Raw genomic sequence first — 27,816 nt, 5'->3', positions numbered from 1 at the left:
AAATATATATATATATACTGTATACATGCTGCTGTGCAAAACTTAAGGATGAGATAGATAAAGCAACACAACATATCAGCTACTCCGTGGAAATGAATGAAAGTATGATAACATGTTGCCAGAGGTCTCCCACGTGTGCATAGAAACTTGGTGTGAGGTCAGCATGACTATAGAGCCAAATGGGTCTGTCTCCACAAAACGAGGCAGTTGAAGGAACGAGACAAGACAGTGTGATTCAATCTGTGAGCTGTTACAGTGCACTGCAATGGTGTTATTCATTACAACACAGCCCAGGAACAAAATTTGGATGACTTCACACGGGGAAGAATCGTTGGTAAACTGGAAGAAGAACAAACTGTGTTGAGTGTAGCCCAAGGGTTTCGTATTGCTCACGGCATTGTTTCACATGCAGGAGAGCATTCTGAACCACAGGCACCGCTGCCCGAAGGAGAGGAGGGGTCAACTATGGTCAACTACAGCAGCAAATGACCGCTACATTGCACAACAGGCAAGAAGAGACTCACGTCAAACAATGGATGCAGTTGCAACCACATTTAACAGGACTGCATGGGGGTGATCTGTTTGCCTGATGACCATTATGTTGTGTTCTGTTTACACCCGCACATTGGGGACACTGTTTGCAATGGTGCCAAGAGCATCGGGTCTGGACGGACGAGGAGTGCAGTCACGTACTCTTCTTGGATGAGAGCAGATTTAGTCTGAGTAGTGATTCTAGACATACCCTCATCTGGCTAGAGGCTGGAACATGTAATGCACCCAGAAACATTGTCGAACATGATCATTTTGATGGTCCGAATGTTATGGTGTGGGGAGGCATAATGTTGCATGGGCGTACCGACCTCCGAATCTTTGAAGGGGTTACACTCACCAGTCAACATTATTGTGACAGTGTACTCCTTCCCCATATGCGTCTTTTCAGGGGTACATTCAGCCTCGACTTTATTTTTATCGATGACGGTGCATGACTCCATCGAACAGCGCAGGTGGAGGAGCTTTTGGAATAAGAGGATATCAGATGGACTAACCTGCCCGTTCCCCCAACTTAAATCCCATCGCGCACGTGTAGGATATGTTGGGCAGATGTATTGCGGCACATCCTCATGCACCAGCAACCATCCAGCAGTTGTCAACCACGCTGGTTGGAGAAATGGAACGCCCTACCACAAGAACTCCTTACCAATCTTGTGGCCAGCATGGGAACACGTTGTAGAGCATGCATCACTGTCCGTGGCATCACACACCCTTTTAAAAACCATGTCCCTTCTTTTGTGATGTCCAGAGGACTTACGTGTAATTTGTCTCTGTATAAGATTGGCATTTCTGTTCGTCTCATTGCATATTCCCTTCAGTTGCCTACCGTACTATACTGTAGCATTTCTTTCTATGTATGGTTCAAGTTTTATCGAGCTATGTTACTTGGCAGTGACACAACATGCGAAAGTTACTTTTGTCCGTAAGTTTTGCACAGCAGTGTATATAAATAGTTAAAGATCAAAATCTCAACATAAATGCACCCGAAAGAAATGAAAACTGTGTTGATATTTGAGACAGTTAGTCAGTACGGAGTATGATTACTTGTAATAATTACTATTTGTTCCCAATACCTCAATAACATCATCTCTCTTTCACCAAATGCTTCATGTGATTCCTTCACAATTTAATCCATTACCATTATGAATAATAGTAGTCTTAGTCCAGTAACATTCCTAAACCATTCCATCCCTCCAGCTTGGGAATGCTGAGAATAAAGATTGTTTTTCTTATCACCCACCACCTTATCATTCATTGATGGAAAGTTCTCCTTTAATTGAAATTTCCTCTATAGATATGAACCATCAATGATGATACAGTTCCTCTTGCACCCACTAATAAACTATAAACTATAATAAACTATAAACAGTGATGGATTTCACCTGTTATTCTTCCTTGAAGTATAGGAAAGCAAGCTGACTGTTTCTTGTGACTATTGTTCACTTAATTCTTCCTGTATTGTTCAGTTGAAAATGAACACATGGTGTCTCTGGTTATCAATTGCTAGAATATCAGCTCTTTTTTTGTACTTCCTCTTGAAGCCAGGTAATGAACTTCATCATAAACTTTGCATCATTCATAACAGAAAGTGTTATGGCCTTGTAATGTACGATGGTATGCATTTCTAAGTAAAGAGCTAGACAAGACATTTATAAATATTTCAGTCTCACCACAGGCATACCTGCAGTGGTTGTCCCCTTGACTCCTGCTGAACAGGCTTCATACTGGAGCTATTTCTGTCATCCTTTGTATGCTTTTGATCCACTCAGATGTTGAGAGTCCAGATTTTCAGTAAACTATGAACAATAAAATGCAAGATTCCTTAAAAATAATTCCTCTCTAATTTTCTCATTGTCTCCCTCATCAGTCATGCTTTCTCCTTGTTGAGCCATCTCTGACAAATTCATTTCATTTTCAGCGCTGTAAATCTTTCTGTTTCCTGTCATTGAAGCAAGAATACTGTTAAATTTAATCATGTTTTTTAAACTATAAACTTGTCTGTGACTCTGAATTAATTCTTTATAAAATAATAAAAACTTTTACCAGTCACAAGTTTTATTAAATGATTTACTCCACTACGTGTTTCAGAGACTTTGCTGTGGTGTCAGATGGTGAAAAGAAAAGCTGCCATTAATCAGAATCCCCATAAGACCTGCAGTATTGTTATTTTTTGCCTTTCCATTTCTTCATTAATTTTTTTTTTTTTTTTTTTTTTTTTTTTTTCTTTTTTTTTTTTTTTCTCCTGCTTTCCTGTCAGTTCACTCCAGTCCAGGTTATACAGATTACCAGATATTAGACAGATGCTATGTTGTGTAGTCTAGCAGCCATAACTGGTCTATCTTCACCTTCTCTGTAGTCATCATTGTCATCATCATCATCATCATCATCATCATCAAAATCACAGGCATTGACTCACTGGTGAGTATGTCGATTATCTTCCTAAAGCATCAGAGTTGCTGATCATGAGTTCTTAAATTGCTATAGAGGCCTATACTAGAGCTTTTCAATGTGCCAAAGTTTATTGTTGTAGAATATGGTGTCAGTTTTCTGATTGGTGATGGTGATCAATCAGTCAATCAATGCTCTGATTATTTTCTTAAGTACAATTGGGCAACTATCCTCTCTTAACACTAATCAGAAGGGAAAAAAGGAAGTGATCTGATACTTGAAAGAATGAAGGTCTCGGTAAAAGGAAAGGAAGGGAAGGGCTACGAAGCAGGCCTTGCAAACCTAATACTGTCAGAGTCGGAAGAGAGCAATGTTGACCATGGGTGGTCGGAGAGGAAAGATGAAAGGAGGAACCTTGCATGAGTGGAAGCTGCAGCCCTGTCGTCACCAGTCTGTGCTTTCAAATTGAGAGCCCCAGGGAGCCCCCTTTTAGTTGCCTTTTACTACAGGCAGGGTGTACTATGAATTAATTCTAACACCCTCGCCTTTAGAGCATTGTTATGTGATTTTTCACTTGCTGTTTTAGGCAGGCCCATCATAGTTCATGCTGTTTGTTTGTGGTAGATTCCCTGCATTGTAGTTGTGATCTACTCTCAAACTTCAAAGACTCTTATATTTATACTAATGATTTTAGGTTTACTGTTCAATATGTCCTCCTTTTTCTCGAACCCTGGACTTAAATATTCCTGCCCATGCATCAGTTGTATGACACAAAATGTTTGTGGGGGGAATTTGGCTGCAGGAGTTTTCAAGGTTCATTTTAAACTGTTGGTATTAGAATGTGTCTTCTTGCAAACCATTTACAAAAATACTGACATTTATAATCCAGTGGATTGAAATATAGACTGCCAGATGGCCAATCAGCAACAGAAATAAAGCCAGGAACATTTGCTTCCAACCACTCCAATATTGTGTCCAATATCTGAAATTTCTTAATTTTACTCTCTATTTTTGTGCTGTCCATACACATTCGAAAACTCTGCAGAAATATTTTGTTACATGGTCTTCTGATCCGTTGATTTGGGTATATATAAACCCGTTCATCATGTATACTTTATTTTATCCTAATACATATTAATTAGGTTACAATTTAAAATACACCAGTTTGCACAGATGGAAAAATTAACCATAAGCTGATCCTTCTTTGAAGTGAAAAACATGCTAAAGTGTGCCTGTTTCACTTGTCAGTCATCTTGGAGGCTAGTGGTTTCATCTTAACAGTCTACATCTCAGCAATAAATATAGTGAATTCCATGTGTATCTGTGTTTATTTCAATGACTTGATTCCCTGCGAGTCACAAAAGAACACATTAAACAAAGCTGTGATTATGGACTGGCTTCAGTGTTGAGGTGAAAAAAGATGATTTAGTAAATAGTGGTTTGACTGATAATATCTTTATCTTTGCCCTTAAAACTACAATTATCCATAACTCTATAACGAATGATTTTAAGATCATTGCCATGGATACAGACGAGGACCACAGAGTTACAGTTCTGTGTGAATTAATCAAACACGACAGTAACATACATATTAAAAAATATCTATTCATCCATTACATACCGAGCTCGATAGCTGCAGTCGCTTAAGTGCAGCTAGTATCCAGTAACTGATAAATATCATCCTCCAGTAGTCGGGAGATAGTGGGTTCGAACCCCACTGTTGGCAGCCCTGAAGATGGTTTTCCGTGGTTCCCCATTTTCATACTAGGCAAATGCTGGGGGCTGTACCTTAATTAAGGCCACGGACGCTTCCTTCCTACTCCTAGCCCTTCTCTGTCCCATCGTCGCCATAAGACCTATCTGTGTTGGTGCGACGTAAAGCAACTTGCATACCTTTAATCTTTCATAATAGCTAATATGTCCTCCTTTCTGTTATATAAGTTGCTTTGAACAACTTGGTATTTATTCCTCAAGCTTTATGCATATATTTTTTAATTTTATCAATTAGAGATTCTTTTATGCACATTTTTTGTGGAACAGTCTCTTTTTATTTTGCAAGAGTCCTTTTGCAGGTAGTGCATGTGTTTTCTATGGGATTTATGTCTGGGGAATTCACTGGCCACTCGAGCGCCTGAATATTTTTATCCCTGAAGAATTTGTTCACATTATTTTAAGTGTGGTAATGAGCTAAGTCTTTGTGAAAAATTCCATCACCATCTGAAAATCTTTCCAGCAGTTCCCGAAGAACCCTCCTCTCCAGTATTTTGATGTAATGATCACTTTTTATGCCATCGACAGACATTAAAGGTCCTGGGCCTGTGTGCGTGAAATACTCCCAAAATGTCTTCACAGGGTGCTCTACGGCCTGTTGCAAATGTGCTGAATTTGTTGGCTCATTCTTCATTTTGGGCATATATTGAACCCTCTGCTTCTGCACTTCAAAGTAACCTTCATAAGAGAACTTTCTTCCAGTGTTCTGTTATCCAACCTTGATGACTTTGTGACCACAAGAGATGTTTCTTACACATTTCTCATGTTAGAAGGTGTTTCGTAGAAGGTTTACAGCCTTTCCTTCCACCTGTTAGAATCTATGACAGATATTAGTCACGTGCAGATCCACGCCTGCTTCCCATTTACATAAATTCAATTTCATGGTCCGTATCGCACTTTGCATTTTGCGAGCCAAGTCCACAGTGGTGAGCCTGAAGTTTTATTTACTTCTTTCTGGGGAGAAAACAGTCACCAGTTGGCATAATTTTCTTTTCCTTGCCACAGTTTTCCTTTCTCTTGGGTGTCAGTCTGTTTGTGCTGCTTTATAATTTGATTCACAGTGCCTAAACTACAAAATGTAGTAGCTATCTCTCTTTCTGACAGAGAAGTATTCTGTGATAAGACTACAGTCACACTGCACTTGAAGACAGATGTTATGAATCTCTCAAGGCAACCACAAAATTCCTCAAAAAATACAACACATGCAAATAAATGCACTTTTAGCTTAAAACAGTTTTTATAAGTGCAGTTACTTTTTAATCAACAAACAAGCAATACATGAAAAGCAATGAACTAAAGAATAATCAATGTGGAGTGTACTGTTGCCAACCATTGGAAAGAATTATGAAAAGGATCTTTTCTTCCTATTAATTCACATGGGTCTGTACTTTAATTACCAGAAGCTTGGAAACTGAATCCTAAGCATACAACAGTTTGCAATGATGTATGTATGTTGTACATGAACTAAAGAATAATCAATGTGGAGTGTACTGTTGCCAATACATACATACATAGACAGACAGCCTGTGCCTCAGTTCAGCACTTCGAACAAGAACACCGCAGACATGAAGATATTAAGCGACAGGAACGCAAACTTCACCAAACCCAGCCAAGATCTCCCCCATCCCTCAGCTGTGCTATGTGTGGACGTATGTTCTACATAAGAATTGGGCTGTACAGTCACCAGAAGTTTAAACACAAACTGCTGTGAATTGAAGTGAGCTATTAGCTAGAAATCTGTAAACTCAGAAACGAGTAACTCCTGACAACGATGTACGTACATATGTATGTCGTTTTGGCCTCTTAGGACAACGGTTGACACTTACCAGCCTTTCCAGACTTACAGTACTCCTTCATTATAATGGAGAAACCAGTTCTTTGCTCCCTGGACCTGTTTTCATCAGGCTGTCTTCTTACTTTTTCTGGAAGATCCTTTATGCCGTGTATCCAGGTCCTGAACTTACTTCTTTCTTGAACCAGCATCTCAAGAGACATCTCCCAGATACTCTTTTACTGCAGTTGTCCATGGAGTGGTACATTTTCAAGTCACAAGAAGTTTCAGAAAGAGATATTTTGGTGTTAGGCATTCAAGATAGATGACTGTGGTCCAATGACCTAGCTGTTTGGCCTCTTTATATAACAATCATCATCATCATCATCATCATCATCATCATCATCATCGAAGATGACTGTAAAACATAAGACAGAACTTTGTCATAGCAATTGAGAGCTTTTTAGATTTAAAGTACAACTGCATTTGACCTCAGGCAATATATTGCCCTTGGAATTTTGACGTGGGCCGAGAATCTTTTGTAAAAATTTACTCTCTCTCATTTGGATCCTCTCTGTCTTGCTTTGGTGAGTGAGGGCAAGCATTCTGCAGCATATAAGGCTTCAGGACACACTACTGTGGTGTAGTAGTGGGGCTATGAGATCGATCTAAACTGCTAAGTGGGTTTGCAGAGGTAAAAAGCTGTTTCCGTGCATTTAGCCTGACATTTCAGGGCTTCTTTCTCTGTTGCTTTAAAGGAAATGATCTATCCAGGATACTTTAAAATGAAATAAACATTTGATTTTTCTGTATTTGAAATGCTATGGTATTATGAGATATCATTACCCCAGTGTTTTCAAAAGAAATATCGAGACGTACAGCTTCAGGTACGAGGTACATCATGTAATGTTTCAACCTATTTTGTGCATCATAATTTGCAACACTGTGTCACAGTGTGTAACATACATTTCAATTTTTTGTTCTTATTACTGAATTCTTAGTTTTTTAATTCCTCTGCTCATTCACATATCTGCTATCTCTGAATTTATGGTGGTTTTACATTTATATATATACCTTCAAAATTGTAAGGTGCCATAACTGATTTTTGAACCTATTTGTTTATGCTTCATGTAGATGCTTTGTTAGTACTGGCTATCTTCTGATATAGTAGAACCAGTTGAATATTACTTACCAAATGAGCTGGCTGCACAGTATACGCCGGTACAGGAGATGGTGGGTTTGAATCTCACCATTGGCAGCCCTGAAGATGGTTTTCCATGGTTTCCTATTTTCACACCAGACAATCATTGAGGCTGTACCTTAATTTAGGTTAAGGTTGCTTCCTTGCCAGTCCAAACCCTTTACTATCCCATTGTCGCCAAAAACCTATGTTGAGTTAGTGCTACATTAAAGGAAACACTAGGAAAATAAGCAATGTTGCCCCTACATACAACAAAAATCAGTGTGTTCTAAAGACACAGTACAGTAACAAGTAGTTCCTTGTTGATTGTGTGAAGAAAAATTGACAGTGATTTTTTGAGAGAAAGGCACTCGCACACATGCTTTTTGTAAATTATAACTGATAATAATTTCTGTGTTGCTATAAATTGATGTTATTCACCCTGACACTTTTACATTCCAGGCTATGCGATCATTTGTGGAAGACCTTACAAGGAGATCTTTCAGAAAAGCTTGGGAAAGGAATTCCAACAGGTAAAATGCTGCTGTGTATTGCAACATATTTTATGAATTAAAATATAAAGTTTACTACATTGTTACTGGATGATACTTTGTTTCAGACAACCAGATAGTATTACTCTCCAGGATACGAGAGAGGCGATCTTGGATCGACAAGAGTTTGACATGTTTACGAATATTGGCCTGGGTGTGCAGGCAGCAGATACAGGATGACAAAGGAATTCAATTAAAATGGGTAATTTCATAATTTATTAAACAGTACTCCCTTCAAGAAATGCCTTTGCCATGTTGTCAACATTGGTTGTACAATACACTCCCAGTTATTCAGGGTAATGAAGGGAAACGCATGAAAAATCAAAAAACATAAGATGATCTAATTCAGTGAAAAATTTATTGATAACATGCTAGAGTATTTTGAAACAGCAAGAACACCTTTGTAAAGTGAAAACCATCAATACGGGATGATTCTAATATCTTGTAACAGCAAGAAAGAGTTTAAAATATATTTGTGTGTTTGTTTCCAGGAGGAGTTTAACTTTTTCCTTATGACAGTACATATTTTCCTTGTTGAAAAAAGTCATTGTAATTGTGTATTAAAGCAACATTTCACAACACTTCACTGCACTGCTATTCATTTCTCACAGCCACAGTGTCGAAACTATTGACATTTTCTTCTCCCTTGTCAAATTTTCCTATAACTTCCAGTTTTTGTTTTATTGGTTAACAGTTTTCATAAGCTTTTCTGCAATGGCGAGATAAAACTCAAGACTACAGGCTGATGAACAGTAGAAAACTGAGCTTGAATTAAATTTTCAGAAAGGTGCTAGACCACTAATAACACTACCCAGCATGATTTTTGCGGCAAAGCATCTGATATGTGCTTTTAACTAAATAAGGTCTCCTGATTTCATAAATGTAATTGGTTCTATTGTATCACATCTAGTTTTCATGTTATTTGTCATTTACTGTCTGAAAATGTGTCATTGCGGCACAGTTCTGCTTTGTGATAACAGCGAATCTGCTGTTGTTAGAGTGGCCATGGTTTGCTTTGTTAATGTTGTGTACGTTTTTCAATCCAAACCTCCTCCACCGACTGTGTCCCCTACATTGAATTAGTCAGATAACAGAGTTTATTTTTAGTTCGTGGTAACAGCAGTGCGGTGAAGCCAGTCAGTTGCGTCGTGAGTGTGGCAGAAGTCTGACCTTTTCATACTGTATTGTGTTGCGAAAATGGCAAGTGTGTCAGAAATTAGAAGATGTTTGAATAAGCCCGACTCATTTTGTTACGTGTGTGGGTGTTATATTATGAAGGGACTGAATAGGCCAATAGGCCAGAGTAGGCATCAGTAAAACGTTTATATTACATATTTTAAGGTAAAATTAGGAGACTTGGGCAAGTCGTGGGCTCCCCATGTAATTTGTAAAACGTGCCTTGAAAACCTACGACAGTGGATCAGTGGGAAACAAAAGGCCCTTCCATTTGGGATAGGAATGGTTTGGCGTGAGCCCCAGGATCATACCAGGGAATGTTACTTTTGCCTGTGTAAAGTAGTGGGATTCAATAAGAGAAACAAGGACAGTATTGTGTACCCAAATTTAAAGTCGGCGATGAGACCAGTTTGTCATGGACTGGAAATTCCAGTACCTTCTCCTCCTACCAGTTTACCTGACTCTGACGGTTCCTCAAATTCTGATAACGAGCAAGTTGATATGGATTTTTCACCTGCCGCGCATGCAGTAGGTCCACAATTGTTTAAACAGTCGGAGTTGAGTGATCAGATATGAGACCTTGGTCTCATGAAGGAAAAAAGTGAGCTGCTAGGGTCACGATTGAAAGAAAAACACTTTCTCGCGCCTGGAGCTACCTTTTCTTGGTATAGACATAGAGATAAGGAGTTCAGGAAGTATTTCAAGAAGGAAGATGATCTGACCTACTGCTGTGACATTCCAGGATTGATAGAAAAGCTAGGGAGAGATTACAATCCTCAAGAATGGAGGTTGCTTGTGGATTCCTCTAAGAGGAGCTTAAAGGCTGTACTACTTCATAACGGAAATATTCTAGCTTTGATTCCTGTGGCACATTCCGTTTCACTAAAAGGAAATTATATCACAATGCAAACTGTTTTAGATAAAATCAAATATCATGAGCACCGGTGGGATGTGTGTAGTGACTTGAAGGTGTGTGGTATTCTATTAGGACAACAAGCAGGCTACACTAAATTCCCTTGGTTTTTTTTTTTTCCTATTTGTTTTACGTTGCCCTGACACAGATAGGTCTTATGGCGACGAAAATTCCCTTGTTATTTATGTGAATGGGACAGCAGAGCTAGGGACAAACACTGGTCTACACCTTCCTGGCCCAAGAGACAAGTTTTGACACCTGGTGTGAAAAATGTTACAAATGCTGCCTTAGTTGACCCACAAAAATTATTTTGCCACCGCTGCACATCAAACTGGAAATCACGAAGCAGTTCTTTAAGGCCTTGGACAAAAGTAGCTCCTGTTTCAAGTACATTGCAAGGAAATTTCCACATTTATCTGATGCAAAAGTCAAGGAATGCATTTTTAATGGACCACAAATTAGAAAGCTTCTGAAAGACAGAAACTTTGAACAGACGATGAATGCCGTGGAACTTGCTGCATGGAATTCAGTAAGAGACATCATAACGAAGTTCCTAGGAAATGTAAAGGATGAACAATACGAAACAATAGTGAAAACGATGTTGGATGATATGAAAGAGTTGGGCTGTGGAATGAGTCTGAAACTGCACTTCCTTCATTGTCATCTTGATCACTTTCTGGAAAATCTTAGGGCTGTTAGTGAAGAGATGGGAGAGAGGTTCCACCAGGACATCAAGGAGGCAGAAAGAAGAGACCAGGGGAGGTGGAATGAACCAGTGTTGGCTGACTACTGTTGGTATTTGAAAAGGGAATACAAATTTGATGCAGTCAGATGATGGGCAGCCAAGCGTTCATTCCAAGGGACATCTAGGACTGTTAAAGTGCATTTTGTTCACATTTATGAATTCATAAAGATACTAAATAAAAGTTACATTGTTTGCTTGTAAATCACGTTTGTCAACATAAATCGCTTTCATTGCCTCAGAGTTGTTTGTTTATGTTTTTTGTGTAAATCAGTATTATATTACAATAAATGCTAAATATTTCATTGTAATTTTATACTCAATAATTATTCATTATAATTATATAATAATTCAAGACAATATTCAACTATTTCAAAATATACATAATACAAATATTCAGGTCTATCTCTTATTTTGATATACCTATTGTGAGATAACATGATTTGATACACAGAAACGGACAATGGATTCGTGTTCAGCGACACAAAATTAGTTAAGATCACCTATCACACCTCTTGACGCAAAAAAAGAAAAAAAGGTTTAAAAATGCTGGGTTGTGTAATGGATACACTACTTTATTGTCACATGGTGCACAATTTATTGCTGTCATAGAAGCTACATTTCTTTGCAAGTCAACTCACATAGAGCCTGTTCGTAAGTGGGAGGGGATGTTGTCCCTTACAGAAAGTATAGGGTAAGTGCAAAGTGGGAAAAGCAAGATAGCTTGTTCTAATTTTGTCAGATGATAGCTTGGGGTTTCCTAAGTAAAATTCATTATTGATATTCTAGTAATGTTATTGATTACACAATCCAGCTTTAAAAATGTTTTTTTCTTTGCGGCAAGAGGTGTGATAGGTGATCTTAACTAATTTTGGGTCACTGAACACAAATCCATTGTCTGTTTCTACGTATTGCATCATGTTTTCTCGCAATAAGTATATCAAAATAAGAGATAGATCTGAATATTGCATATAAAAAGTAATGACCAAAGTTGATAAAACTATTTATATACTTCTATATTATTTATGTTTTTAAATAATTGAATATTGTCTTAAATTATTAATATATACAATGAATAATTATTGAGTATAAATTTATAAATAAATATTTAGCATTTATTATAATAATTGTTACGGACTTATCCGCGGTAGTTAGAGGTGAAAGAAGGTGCTGGGATGAATAGGTCTCAACTTACGAAATTAAAGTTAATTTAAAACTTTAACAAAGGTTATATTTTCTTTTCAAGATCAAGAAATAACAAGAATAACAGGTACTCAGTAGCATATCAACAAGTTAAGGATCTACAATTACAGTTTATTAATGGATTTTGGGCTTCGAGCCCCAGATTCACAATCCCTGAGCAATGAGCCCAACTTTACCTATACACAAGGTTCAACAAAGGGGCAGAAAACCCCAATTATGCCAAGGAGCGTTTGCTCCCAATTACCCAGTTAAGCCTGCTCGAGGCACACAGAAAATACAATTTAAGAAAGAGCAACCCGCTCTCAAAGTTCAAGCCAATTCAAAGGCCACACCAAACTCCACTTTCAAGCTACCTTCCAGGCACACAAGAACAGGGGTAAAAATACCCAACCTACTGAGGCCTATTCAGTAAAGAAACAGGATAATTACATGGCCCAAAATTCTGAGTTGAATGGAGGCGTAACTTGCACTCCTAATACACCTTTTTAAAACCTATTTGGCTCTTAGGCCGCTTATGCAAGGGCTAATCCCATACTACGGAGGTGACACGATAGGAAAATTAATTACATTATGAAGCGAAGAAAAACAGTTATGAAAACGTATTCACCTCCAAAATAATATGAGAGGGAGCTTGAGAGGGTTAGGCACTCTCTATCCCGATTCGTAGTTAAAGAGACGGAATTTATACCAAGTGTCTTTTACATTTTAAAGGAAGGTTACATGATAAAAGTTTCGAACCTGCCCCGAGGGTTAAACTGGTGAGCTAGCAAGCAAAGAAGTTATTAAAAGGCCATTATCTGATGGATGAACTGTCGCCTGAAGAAAGAGGCGCTTCCCGCCCCCTGCTACATAATCACACTAAGAAAGATGTTACTGAAGTGGCCAGGAGACCAGAAAATCAGCCGTTTATAAACCCTCGCGGAACATTCGAGACCTTTCATGAAAGATAAGACACACCCACAGCAGTTTATTGGTTACAGAACACAGTTACAGAGCAGGTTGGGGAAGAAAGCCCCGACTGGCCGAAAATTAATTTAAGAAATTCGGGATTGGCTAATTTCAAAACTGGCGGAAAGAAAGGATTAACATTGCCAACTCTCAAACCACAGAACAAAATTTAGCAAAAACAAAACTTATGAATGTTAAATTTCTTCAGGACAGTTCATTCCTTTACACCAGAGTGCGATATTAGTTTTTGTAGAGACATCTGTTAGGGAACGTCCAAATTTCTTGATATGGGGCAAACAAACACAAATCGAAATAGACACAGTTCAGACCACTTCAAAATTTACGGTAGTGACATCTTCCAAGAAACCTTTGAATTAACATAGTTTGTTAAAGTTCAGGCATTCTCCTGTAGTGGAGTTTCGACTGGCGCAATATTTGAATTAGCGGCGCGGAGGTGTACCGCCCGGTACAATAATATTATACTGATTTACACAAAAATGCATGAACAACTCTGAGGCAATGACACTTCAGCAATTTAATTTGACAATTCAGTGTGATTTACAAGTGAAAAATATAACTTTTATTCAGTATCTTTATGAATTCATAAATGTGAACAAAAAAAAGTTAATGCTCCTAGACATTATTTAAGGCCCTTTTATTTATATGTGCTGGTTCATTAATTCATAATATGAAGGATTCCCAGGATATTCGGTTTATAGGAAATGAACGCTTGGCTGCCCAGCGTCTGACTCCATCATTATAATCTCGGTTTTGTGTCCGTATTGATACTTGTATTCACAATCACAAAGAATCGGTACCGTCCACCTAATCAGTACTTTATTACGTCTTATTACTATGCAGTACCGGTTTTGACCTCATTTTATCCTTAAATATGCATAATATAAACATCTCACCGATGCAGTTATTGGCCTACCCTGTCCCTCCATAATATAACACCCACACACATAACAGAATGGGTGTGGCTTATTCACACATCTTCTTCTAATTCCTGGCACTCTTGCCATTTTCACAACATGACACAATAAAAAAAGGTCAGACTTCCACCACACTCACGACGCGACTGTCACAGAACTTCACGTATTGCCGCTACCCCAAGATAAAAATAGGCTCTGTTATCAGACGAATTCAATGGATGGGACTAAGTTAGTGGAGGGGGTATGGATTGACAAACACACGCAACAGTAACACGGCAAACCGCGGCCACACTAACAGCAGTAGTCACGTCAAAACACCATCAGGAATGACGGAACCGTTTAGAATAACTACGGGCCTAAGACAAAGTGGAGTTCTGTCAGCTCTTCTCTTCATTACTGTGATGAATGAGATTCAACAACAAGTATGTGAAAACGTTGGTGAGAACAAAATGAAAGTCATGCTATTTGCTGATGACATCTGTATATGGGGAGATTCCAAGGAGAAACTTCAGGATCAGATCAATGTACGGACAGTAACAGCTAAAAGGTACTGCCTAAGATTCAGTCAGAAAAAAAGTGAAGTGTTGGAACAACTCAAGATGTCCAACAAATTCAAATATCTAGGAAGCATGATATCAGCAACAGGCTCCATTGAAGAGGAACTTATCAGCAGGATTCAAACTGGCGGAACATTCTATAGAGTTGTCCGAGACCTAATATGGAACCTAAGAGTACCATTGAAATGCAAGCGAGCAATTTATCTGACTCCGGGCTGGTTCTACCACCTACTGGTAAAATAGCGTGTAAAAGGATGTTTCCGTTCGACCACCCCCAGGTAGCGCTATCGGCAGCATAAATCGTAGTTACCCGGCGCGTAATTTATCGGCCACTTCGAGGGCCCGATAAGACTTCACCTGCTGGGCAAGTTTTGAGAGTTGAACATTATTAGCTGTATTTCTGGTGACATACAACTTAAATTAGCTTAGTATACTGAAAAAAGCATGATATTGTAACAGTGGCCGATATTGTATTGCAGGATCTTGGACATTAATGCTTTCCTTGTGTTGCAACGGTCACACCAGCCTCTCGCATCGGTAGCTTAGGGAACACATTTTACAAGTCAAGCTTTCGTAAAGAAACTTTAAAAGGATATAAAATCAAAATCTATTTGGAAATCATTTCAAGTGGGCTTTAATTTTCTACTTTTTCAGTTTTCAGACACGAGGTATAACCTAATGTATGTATCCTAACTGTTCAAGTGTTCTCGTCGCGTAATGGCTAACACGCTCACTTTGTAATACGAGGTATGCAGGTTCGAGTCTTTATTATGACGAATCTTTTTTATTTCCATTATTAGCGTTGTGTTAATCTGTATGCCTCTTTTCATACGTTCTTTTGTTAATAATATATTTCATTGAAATATTTAATTACAATATTATGTCTACTAGGAAATTGCTTTATATGTATGCTACTTATAGAAAGTGATGTTATGATTAATAGCTCATAGGACTGTCGCCCAGGTAGCAGATTCCCTATTAGTTTTTTACATAGTCTTCTTGTAAATTATTTTGAAGAAATTGGAAACTATTCCATTCCCGAATTCTTCCTATGAATGGATATTTATCCCGATTACTTCTTTACATTTACAGTACCTTCCAACTTTATCTTCATAAAGTTAAACATTAGAATGAAATGCTTTATCAATAAATGGAAGCATGTGGAACTAAACGAGGTCACAGAACTAGTTGCAAATAGAGCATCGTGGAGATACTTAATCAATTCACAAAAGCATGCAGATAGAATGCTCAAAGGCAATAAGTCCGTAAAGAAGATGTGTGTATATAGGCCTACGTATATGGAAGCGCATAAAAGAGAGTTAAGAACAACTGCAGGGAGCAAAAATACGTTTTAAAATGTAAATTGGAAATACGATGAAAACCTGCGTACCTTCTATTACGGAGTGAGCGACTTGACCAATCTACAACGAGAATACTTTTCAAAAACGCTGCCTGACATGACAGGTTATAACAGGCGTAAGAAAATGTAATCTCGAGGATTTTAATCCCAATTAGGTATTGATATTGAAGATCATAGATTAAAATCACGAAAGCTTGACATAAATCGTTGTCCATAACTTTTAAGACTCCCCTTATTAGGCTTTTTGGTGATAATCAGCAAACGCAAGCACAGGGAAATAAGACAATTGAAATGAGTTTCATGCATCTGACGATAGATAGCACCACACTCGAAAGCGAGAAGTCGCTGAAAATCAGTCTAGCCAACTTCGTATATTGGTGTCTAGCTCCGGGTAGCTACCTAGCGCTTGCGTGGAGGTAGTTGGATGCAAGCCAAAGTACCAGCCGATTTACACCTCCAGGTAGTTTACCTCCCGTGCAGCTGCCAGCCACTTTACCAGCAGATGGTAGAACCGGCCCTCATTACATGCCAATTTTGACATATGGGAGTGAGACCTGGACCATGAGGAAAAAGGACGAAGACCGGGCGAGTTGGTCATGCGGTTAGGAGCGTGCAGCTGTGAGCTCGCATCCGGGAGATAGTGGGTTCGATCGCCACTGTTGGCAGCCCTGAAGATAGTTTTCCATGATTTCCCATTTTCACACCAGGCAAATGCTGGGGCTGTACCTTAATTAAGGCCACGGCCACTTCCTTCCCATTCATAGGCCTTTCCTGTCCCATCGTCGCCATAAGACCTTTCTGTGTCGGTGCGACATAAAGCAACTTGCAAAAAAGAATTGTAGTTGTCCAATAACTTCACTTTATTCCACTTTTTCTTTAATGAAACAGTTGTTTCTACAGTTTTAAGTTCCTTTCTAGCACAATACATTCTAGTTGTACAAAAGCCCATTATCTTGGCTACTAACCTAGTCACATTACTGCTACCAGGATTTGCATCTCTAAACTTCTTAAAAACATTAACACATTTTTTTTCCCTCCTTCAGTGCTTTTTCATTCTTGTGTTTTACGTGGAAAGTGCTAAAACAGTTTGACTATTAATTAATAATGCAATTTTACTAAATATTAATTAGGAAGAAACTTCTAAATAAATTCACTACTTTGGCAAATAAACATAGAGCTCTTCCCGCATGTGAGTCACATGTTTGCTAAATGAGCTTGGATTTCATAGCACAATGGTTGTTCAGTCGTTGACACTTCCCAACACTCGAGAGGTATTTTAATGCTCGAGTTTCACTTAAGAATTGATACATAACAGCTTTTTAAAGTGAAACTAAACTGAATGAGATGATGTGCGTGTAACGTTTACACAGAAATAATGTTACTTTACACATATGAAGTATTTGAAATGCTTTAAAATTTCCTTTTTTTTTTAATGTTGTCTCCAAGGTTATTTATAGAAGCCTAGGTATGTGCTGTTAGTATCTTTCAAGGATGTTATTATGGACAAAAGCCAGTGTTCTGCTGCAACTCAAAGGCTACCAGCTGAGGATCCAATGGCCATAGCAATTAAATATTTAACTGCATGTTATTGCACTCAGTGCAGCGCTAATCACAGCTTTCTTTCTTTTTGTTGTTGTTTATATTTACTCTCTTCATAAGTGCTATAGGCTATTATTTATTTATTTAGTTAATAACCTGCAATTTCAAGCAGATTGATAAAATAAAATTTATGCTGACAGATGACTTACTGAGAGGAGCTCCTTGGGGATATTATAATTACATATTGGCATGAGTATGTGCTGTAATAATTCTGATGTTTATTTAACATTCAAGTGGCATTACATCAGTACAGTTGTTGTGTTGTAGGAACAGCTGAAAGAACCTGATCTACCTCATTACCAGCCGACGGGAATGTTGTGTTGCTCTATCTCCATGTGCAGCCACTCTGCTACTGGTGCATAGTACTGTAGCAATGGATGGGTACTGTAATCTGAAGATCCTGTCAGCACTAATAAGGCCTCCTGCCAAGGACGACTGCTGCCTAGACTCATCATGGCCCTGGGAACATACCATTGGGATTGGTTTTTAAATAGAATTGAACAATCATAATGGAATGTATTAAGATCGATAAATAGGAAAGAAACTATTTTAAATTGTAGTAACAACCTTACTGTATTTGTTTGATTAGTACATAATTTGGCATGTAAAGTACTTCAGGCTGCATAGCAGGTATAGATTTCAGAACCATCTTACACTTCAACTTACTGAAGTTATTGAATGAATTTCTGTTCAGAATTGAGAATGAGTGCAACTTTTAAAATACTGTAAAACAGGGTGAATGAGAATGGTTTTCAGTATTTTCTGTTGCTGTTTCCTTAATTTTGATAATTTAATTAATTTCTGCAAGAAACAGTATTGATAAGGTCACTTAGCTAGTTATGGTACATGAAATTAATAGTTTGGTACAGATATGGGGTCAGGGGGAACAGAAATGTAAGGGTCCCCTTTAAACCCAATCTCCTCATACTGGGTTGAAGAGGAACAATGAAAATCTTCTTGAAAATGTATTTGAGATCTTAAAAATTCACAAATTTAAAAAATAATACAATAAGGGATTATGTCATCCTACAACATGTTACCGAAGGTTATATTTCATGAAAATTTGCTTCTGATTTTATGAGCCCCCACTTCTCTACAGTGTAGGGTGTTTTATCACATCGACAGCACTTGACTTATCCATTTTACAGACATCTTCATGTTCAGGCCACTTAAAAATTTGTCCACCATCAACTTTAATTGGCATATACTTGAGAAACAATACTGTGAAGTATTCATTATCAGCAATGAAGAATGTTTGAATGAAATAGGATTGTTCTAAAAAGCTTGCATAATTTGATAATGATGTAGATGGAGAAGAATCTACCTTCAATTTGTCCTTTCTTCATATACTCGTCTCTCATTATTACTTCATCCAGATGTGGTTTACAGTTGGGTTGGGTATCTTTCTCTTACTAACATGTTTACCATTAGAAACTTTATTTTGTTTTGAGATCTTGTTCTGTTGTTGGTCATCATCTGACAGATGTCCATTCCTTTGGCTATCTTTTTCCATCATAGGTAATAAATTTCGTATTATTTCGTATTGAAGAGCAATATAACGTAAAACAAAAGCTAAAGGTTTCCACCTATTCAATACTATTTATTGTGAAATGAAAATCCACAGCCCGTTTCCAGTCCTTCGACCAAGTCAGGAATGGAATGAATGAAGCCCCAATCTAGCGTTGAGGATAGGAATTGTGCCGGCTACCGAAGCCTGTCGCAGGCCTCTGGGGGAATGATTAATGAATGGCAGATGAAATGAAATGATACTGGAGAGTGTTGCTGGAAGTAAAAATGACAGGGAAAATCGGAGTACCCGGAGAAAAACCTGTCCCATCTCTGCTTTGTCCAGCACAAATCTCACATAGAGTGACCGGAATTTGAGCCACGGAACCCAGCAGTGAGAGGCCAGCGCGCTGTCGCCTGAGTCACGGAGGCTTTTACTATTTATTGTAACATTTAAAAAGTTACATATATTTGATGAAACTAGTTTTAGTCTTGCTAGAGACCATCATCAGTCAAAATCAATAGAAGTTAAGGCAAGACATGAATTATAGATAAAATTTATGAAGCAAGTGTGTGTTGTTGAAGTTCAGTGCAAGACAAATAAAGATTTGGACGTTAAAATACTCATCACAATCACATGTCTGGTGTAAGTTCTCAGTTTTCTTCCAAATTAAAGAATGCACTTCACAGAAGACCGGGTGAAACACTTAAAATACTAGCACTTGAAGAATTTCCTAGAATTCAGTTCAGCTGATAACCCATTTCAAAAGTTGGCACCTCTGTTCATTTTACATATCATCTGTATGTTCCTACTCACCCTGTTTTTCAGTGATTTTGTTCACTAATTCTCACACTTAACATCATATGACTGTGTTATTAGGCCTAATGGTATATATAAGGGGAGTGCACAGTAAAGGACTACAGAGAATGCTGCATGCTCATGAGAGACGTTGCCAGCACTTGGCAGATTTGAAAGAGGCCTCGTTGTGAATGCATGTGGCTGGCTGTTAATCGTGCAATGTCGAGGCATGTGGGGCATTCAGATGTGACAGTGGCCCGATGTTGGTCATAATGGAAACATGAACAAAACTACATGCGTCATCAAGGTTTGGATCGACCAAGTCTGACCACAGCAAGGGAGGATTGCCAAATTATGTGCGCCAAGTACATCGTAACCCCTTTAAATCTGCATATGGCATCCGGGTGCAAATAATGGACTCAATACATTACCCCATGTCATCCCGCACAGTTGCTTGGTCTGCCGGGCTACTGAATCGCCATCGCTGCCGTTAACACCACAACATCTATGGCTGTATTTGGAGTGGTGCTGTACCCGGGAAGCATGCTGACGAGTTAATGTCTGATCGTTTTCAGCAATAAATCTAGTTTCTGTATACCTCAAATAACCATCATCTAAGAGTATCGCGGCGCCAAGCGGAGAGGGCATATTCTACCCATATTCTGGAGAAACACACCAGTGTTACTCCTGACAATTTAATGTGGGGTGCTGTGGGGTATGACTTCAAGTCACCTCTAGTAGTAATTCAGGAAGACTGATAGCTCAACAGTATGTTGCGGACATCCTGTATCCTCATGTTATCTCTCATGACACAGTATCCTGGTACCATCTTTCAGCAGGACAATGATCGTCTACACATGGCACGTGTCTATGAACTGCCTACATAATATTGAGGTACTTCCTTGGCCATAGAGATCCCCGATCTGTCCCCACTAGAACGTGTGGGACCAGCTCAGACATCAACTCTGTCCTACTGCCAATATCTGGATATTGAGGGCCAGTTACAACTGTTGTGGGTCATTTTGCCTCAGGAGAGGATACAACACCTGTATCACACCCTTCCTAACTGAGTCACTGCATGCATTCAGGCTCAAGGGCGTGCACCATCTGACAAGGGACCAGCAGTATGCTCATACTGCCAACTTCGTTGTATGTTTCACTTGATTTTGTAATCACTGAAATAAAATCACATAACCTCTCAGCACGTGAAGTTTCATTTCATTTCCCCCTCTCCTTCTTTTTTCATCGGTGAATGTAGTTTTCAAAAGTATACCGATTTCTTATTGTGAACCGCTGTTGCTACAATTTATGGATGTCCTTTGAGAGCACAGTAAAAGGGTGGGAAATAAGGTTAGGAAACATTTGGGTCAAAACATTTCCACTGAAGTGCTTTACATACAATGCCAACCTCCCGTAAAACAAATTCCCTACTTTGTGTTCCATTTCACCCCATGTTCCTATTAACCCTATTTTACCATACAAATAGTTTGTCAGATATTGCTTGTTTTTCCTGTATGCAGTTTGTTTGGCAGAGTGTTTATTTATTTATTTGTTTTTTCTATGACAAAATATAAAATATTGATTGATAAACTGGACAGCTGCAAAAAATCAGTAAAAGAATCTACCATCTCTTATTTTTGACTGTTTTAAAGATGGATATGACGAAATGATTGTTGTGTCTTTTAATTTTTATTTATTCTTTTTCAAATTCATGAGGCTGCCAAAAATGACAAGGAATACCAATCAAGTTCTGAGTGACATATTGGAAAATGTATGGTACCAGTGTGGAATTTGCCTGAGCTTTCTGCCGAAAAGTATCAAGTGTTATGCCTTCTTTTTTTTGGAGAGCAGATAATAAGTCCAAATTACATTTAACATGATTAATAAACTCTTTATAAGACATAGTGGAAAATTTTACAGAAATTAGCTACTCAGCTCTCATTATATCAAGTGGACACTTATTTCTAATGTCAGTCCATTTCAAGTCATTTGAGAAAATACTCTTTCTAGAAATGCATTTGAAGTTGGTGTGCTTAAATAAAAGTTTATGAATTTGTTAAAATTTGGTACTTTATTGTCCTTATGTCGTAAAATTCCACCCATTTGCTACTTACATTTTAGTGAATCTTTAATGATATGATACTGTATTTAGTCGCATATATCACCCACCCTGATTTTTAATATGGAATTGAGGGAGGATAATAATCCTCGCTTATATCTCACATTGGTTTTTCTTCATGTGTCTGTATAAATACGACAAGCTACACCCTGCAGCTTGCATGCTTGCTGTCATCTCAAGATTGAACTGTCTCCCATAATCCTCCACTTATCTTTGTCACAACAGCTTTCTCCCCTTTTTTGGTGAAAGACGTGTGTTTTTTTTGTTTTGTTTTATGTCGCACCGACATAGACAGGTCTTATGGTGACTATGGGATAGGAAAGGGCTAGCATTGGGAAGGAAGTGGCAGTGGCCTTAATTAAGGTACAACTCCAGCATTTGCCTGGTGTGAAAATGGGAAATAACAGAAAACTACTTCAGGGCTGTGAACAGTAGGGTTCGAACCCACTATTTCCTGAATGCAAGCTGATAGCTGTGTGAAAGACAGGTAAGTAAGTGTAGATTTTAGGGTATTACCTGGCCTAATGAACTAAATAGAATGTGATACTGTTTAACTGGCTGCAATTTCAGTATACCAGAATATGTTATGTGCAAGATGTAAGCCATAAGATCAAGTCCAGTGGATTACGATACCTGTACCGAAATTTGCTTTCCAAGATGACTTTGCTTATAGGTGAGTTATGTAGCAGTGTTAAAGTTTTAAAGTAAGTTTTATAATTTGAGTGATTTAATTTGCAGAGAAACACTGTAATTGTGTCATGGGCCAAGAATTTAATGTGATTGAGTTTAATGTATTCTACTGATGAAAACAGAAACGCCAACAAATTGAGAAAAGCATTTGGGGGGCCGAAAAGTGGAAAGTATCCTGAGGTCTAAAATGAACTGCTTCGGAATATGAAATGTTTACGGGATGATGAATATGATTTTTAACATAAAAGGCTCTGGAAATAGCAACAAAGAAAGGTATTAGCCATACAGAACTGATGATGAGTTGTGGCTGGACAGCTGGATTCATGAAGAGGAAGTAGAAACAACAGGAGAGGAGTGTATTCGGCTACGAATGGAATCCTACAAATGTTAATACTTTTCCTAATATTCAGTAATATGTTCCAGAACATAGTAAAATGCAATTAATAATTGGAAAGAGCTAGAAACCATTACAGATACTATGCATAAGAGGAGACTGGGATTCTTTGGACATATCATGAGGATGCAGGATTCGAGACTTCTGAAACAACTAGTACAACACAATCTCGTCAAAAAAACACCACAATAGGATGTAAATGGATCAGAGAAGTATGAGAGGATCTGAAGGAAATAGGCCTTATAACAGAAGACGCCACAAATAAGATAAAATGGAATACAAAACTCAAGAATACAAACCTCCGCTTTACCCTTACACAAAACAAACCAACAACAAGCATATTTTCAACTGAGGAAAGGGCACGAAGATCGGAGCATCTGAAGAAGTACTGGGAGGACTGCAAAGCCCAAACAATTCCTTCAAAGAGACCTGAACGACGGACTGACTAAAGTGATCCTATGTGGTCATAAAAGAAGAATTAGAAGAAGAATTGGAAATTGTGACACTTTATTATTTTTAAAATGTATTTTAATTGTAATCAAGTTCAACTTACTAACTTCCCGCATATACCTTGCACACTGATTTTCAAGCTAGGATTTTCAGAAAAAAATATACACAAGATATATGTGAGTAAATACAGTATTCATCATAGAAATCATCCCACATTATATGACTCAAACTTCAATGCCAATGTCAAGCTCCTTACACTTACAAATGAAGGTGGGTTATTACTTGTTATATCTAATATTCCCATTTTTAGGAATTAGTTTGAATCTTAAAAAAAAAAAAAAAAACTTTTTCAGTACCCAATAGCATTTTCAAGAAATTATGTACTATCTGCACACTTTTTAGCGATAGATTTACACCCTAGTGCTGAAGCGATCGACCTCGGCAATCTTCGAAATTCGTACTGGCAATCTTTGAAACACAAACTATAAATCGCTTATGCATTGCTGTGCGATGTCTGGCGTACACTTTACGTACTAGCACTGTTGTTATATATACAGCAAAGCCAAACTATAGAATTCACTCTAGGAACAAGATTCGCATCGAGAAATGTTATATAACAGTTAAATTGAAATAATAAATATGGTAGTTCAACCTATTCAATACAAGTAAATAAGAGATGTAGAGATTACATTCTTATTTAATTAAAAGTGGAAATCGTCGCCATAAGACCTATCTGTGTCGGTGCGACGTAAAGCCCCTAGCAAAAAAAAAAAAAAAAGTGGAAATGGTACCGGTTTCGACCCCAGTCTGGGTCATCATCAGCCGATTATAACTCGAAAAAAAATGCATAAGTAAGAAAGAAGTTAACGGTCAAGTCCACGTGGACTCACAATTTCCAGTTCTTCTTCTTCTTCATCCACGTGTACGTGACCGTTAACTTCTTTCTTACTTATGCATTGTTTTTTGAGTTATAATCGGCTGATGATGACCCAGACTGGGGTCGAAACTGGTACCATTTCCACTTTTAATTAAATAAGAATGCAATCTCTACATCTCTTATTTACTTGTATTGAATAGGTTGAACTACCATATTTATTATTTCATATTAACTGTGATACTTTTCAATACGGAACAATGAAATTTTTATCTTTAAATGTTATATAATGTTATATATTATTTGTGTGACACAGTTGTTAGCTTAAAATAACAAAGGTTTAGAAAATTCATATCGATCAATCATATTATCGATTCAATTCAGATTTCTTTTCCATTCAGTTGGCAGTACTAACGGATTGCAAGTGACTAATCTCATGTTTTAATCCGTATTGAAATCTGTTGATATACAATAATAAAGTTTTATTGTGAATCCACCTGTTCAATACATTATAATGTGGTCACATTTAAAATAACCTCATTAGTTAAAAAGTATATATGGGACATGTTTCGCTCCCTTATAGAGCATCATCAGCCAAATCTGAATCTCGAATAATTGTTATTTACGTAAATAATGACTTAAGAACTATAAGAACATTTTTGACAAACTTAAAACTTACTCTATTAGAATATCATAAAATATAAAATCTTTGTATACATGGCTTAATTACATGTGCTTAATTGGAAGATACATTAAAATTATGGAAGAGAGAGTACTAAAATATTAAATAAAATAAAAATATATATATATCATGTCCAAAATCTTAGAAAGATGTGAAAATCAATTTGATCAATCTCTACATTTGATTTAATATTTTAGTACTCTCTCTTCCATAATTTTAATGTATCTTCCAATTAAGCACATGTAATTAAGCCATGTATACAAAGATTTTATATTTTATGATATTCTAATAGAGTAAGTTTTAAGTTTGTCAAAAATGTTCTTATAGTTCTTAAGTCATTATTTACGTAAATAACAATTATTCGAGATTCAGATTTGGCTGATGATGCTCTATAAGGGAGCGAAACATGTCCCATATATACTTTTTAACTAATGAGGTTATTTTAAATGTGACCACATTATAATGTATTGAACAGGTGGATTCATAATAAAACTTTATTATTGTATAGTACTAATGGAACCGGAAGAGCTCCCTCCTTAGTCCTCAAACCCGTACACAAATCTATTGCTAAAAAGTGCGCAGATAGTAAATTTTCCTTTAACTTACATTGGTTGGTACCAGCTCTACAGAAAATGTTTTTACTAAAAGAGAACCAAAGAATTCATCTTCTAGTTGTCTTTTCAATAATTGTTTGGTAAGAAGGAAGCTATACTTTCCAGTGTCAACTTACTGTACTTAATGTAACTTAAAAGCTTTTCAGTCTGTTGAACACACTATTTCAAAATTTAATATATAACACTACTGGACAACTGCAGCTAAGTACAGCAAAATGTCCAAATTTACTAAAGTGACAGTAGAGGACTAGGACATTCATTACTGTATTTGTTCATAACATCACCAGTTCATAATCATTGACTAGTGCATGATTTAAAGTGATTTGATAGAATCTGGGGATATTCTTGCAGAATGAAACGTCATTCTTTGTTTAATTGTGTGTATTTTTTCGCAGGTATGGTTTAGTGTTATATATTCCATTTTGATGTAGTGTGTTCAACATACTGAAAAACTTTTAAGTTACATTTTCAACTGTTTACAAAAATCTGTTATTTTGTAAAGTTCAACAGTTGGTGCAGTATTACTTTGCAGTACTTTACTAGTTTTTTAAAAAAAAGTTCATGTATGTGTGTGATGAGTTGAAGAGTAATTATTACACCATTGTATTCATGATCACTTACATCACTATCACTAATATCACTTACATCACAATTTTCACTGGCTTTCTAATAGCCTTGGCCTGAAGACATAAAGTAGGAAATTACTGCAGACTATGAAAATTTTTCAACAGCAGGCATCCTGAGGTGGGTTTTACTTGTAGTAGGGTTGCCAGTTCCTTTCTGCTCCTTCTCTAGCCAACAGCACGAGAGCTACCCACCCAATTGGTAATTATGCACAGTGTTGCTGAAGATCTCGTGGACAACGCTGAATAGTTCATACGGTAGAGCACTGGCCTTCTGAGCTGAAGTTGGTGGGTTCATTCCTGGCTCAGTCCAGTGGTATTTGTAAGTCTCAAATACATCAACATGATGATAGATTGTTTGATTTGTAAAAGAACATGTACGGGCCAAAATTCTTGCACCTCAGCATCTCTGAAAACTGTAAAAGTAGTTAGTGAGATGGAAAACTAATAAAAGATCTTGTGGGATCCTGTGTTTCAATATGACTACACCATTGACCGTTGCCCATTATAGGTTTAGAAATTTTCAGTGGGTGTTCCAAGTATTTTGCCTTTCTGCCATGCAGATTGTTATGTTTTGCCATAACACATCTGTTACATTGTTGCATTTTGATAGAATTATATTTTTGCTCTGTTTTTCTGGGAATTTGAGAATTAGCTGCAGAAAAGGTATCTTTCTTTGCCAGTGCCAATCTGAGTGCCTCAGACAGTAGGATGCTGGCTTTCTCAATCTTATATTAGAGGGTTTGATCTCATCTCACTCTTGTGGTATTTGCAGGTGCTCATATAAGCCAGCCTTGTGTAAATAAAATTACAGGCACATAAATGTAAATTGCTACAGGACAAAATTCCAGCATTTCGATGTGTCTTTGAAAATAGTAGAAACCAATAAAAATAGTTAGTCAAATGTGAAACCAGTAAGCTTATTTTTCTTCAGGTAACGGTGCACACATTCATGGCGCCAGGGTTAACTGACAAGCTTTGATCTTATTCTGGGATATTAGGCCAATTTGATGTATTAAACATGTCGACATTCCATCTACTGTATGGTAGCCCTTGTCAAGATGATATGACAAGAGTTGATGGTCGATCATACTTTTATAGCTATGAGAAGGCTACCAGCATTATCTTCCCTCTTTCCCAAATTGGTGTTCGTAGGACCTGCACATTGCTCTTCATTCTTGTCCCCATGCAAACTGTTTCAGTAAGAAAGAAAAGGACCTGCAGATTAGCAGAGTTTGGCGACCATTACTCACTGCCAGACGATAGAGGAATGAATTTACTGGGCCACACTATGCAGGCCCAGGAACATCAATGTGAGAGAGATGCAAGGCAATGCTGGCACCACCAAGTAGCCTTCTATCTGCCAGCTATAAAAGTACAAGCTAACATCAACTCAGGACATTTCATCTTGACAAGGGCT

At 37.6% G+C, this 27,816-nt stretch overlaps 2 protein-coding genes across 6 annotated transcripts in view; one reads left to right on the top strand and one right to left on the bottom strand.

The window, feature by feature from the left end:
- D12 (YEATS domain containing 2 homolog D12) overlaps positions 1 to 18,046 on the top strand; it is a 278,841-nt gene extending 260,795 nt beyond the window's left edge. For 3 of the 5 annotated variants that reach the window (XM_067148415.2, XM_067148416.2, XM_067148417.2), the window contains 3 exons: positions 8,124 to 8,194; positions 8,281 to 8,414; positions 17,913 to 18,046. In XM_067148415.2, coding sequence (XP_067004516.2) covers positions 8,124 to 8,194; positions 8,281 to 8,392 — 183 coding nt within the window. In that variant the 3' untranslated portion in view covers positions 8,393 to 8,414; positions 17,913 to 18,046. Of the gene's footprint in view, positions 1 to 8,123; positions 8,195 to 8,280; positions 8,415 to 17,898 lie in introns of all 5 variants that reach the window. The other 2 variants (XM_068227589.1, XM_068227590.1) reach the window with 2 other exon arrangements.
- LOC136874427 (angiotensin-converting enzyme) overlaps positions 17,902 to 27,816 on the bottom strand; it is a 205,137-nt gene continuing 195,222 nt past the window's right edge. The window contains exon 10 of the mRNA XM_068227591.1: positions 17,902 to 18,104. Within this exon, the coding sequence (XP_068083692.1) occupies positions 17,942 to 18,104 (163 nt within the window). The 3' untranslated portion in view covers positions 17,902 to 17,941. The remainder of the gene's footprint in view (positions 18,105 to 27,816) is intronic.

The sequence above is a fragment of the Anabrus simplex genome, chromosome 5, assembly GCF_040414725.1.
Source record: "Anabrus simplex isolate iqAnaSimp1 chromosome 5, ASM4041472v1, whole genome shotgun sequence".
NCBI lineage: Eukaryota > Metazoa > Arthropoda > Insecta > Orthoptera > Tettigoniidae > Anabrus > Anabrus simplex.
Note: the sequence above shows the minus strand (reverse complement) of the source record. Positions and strands in the feature narration are given on the sequence as shown.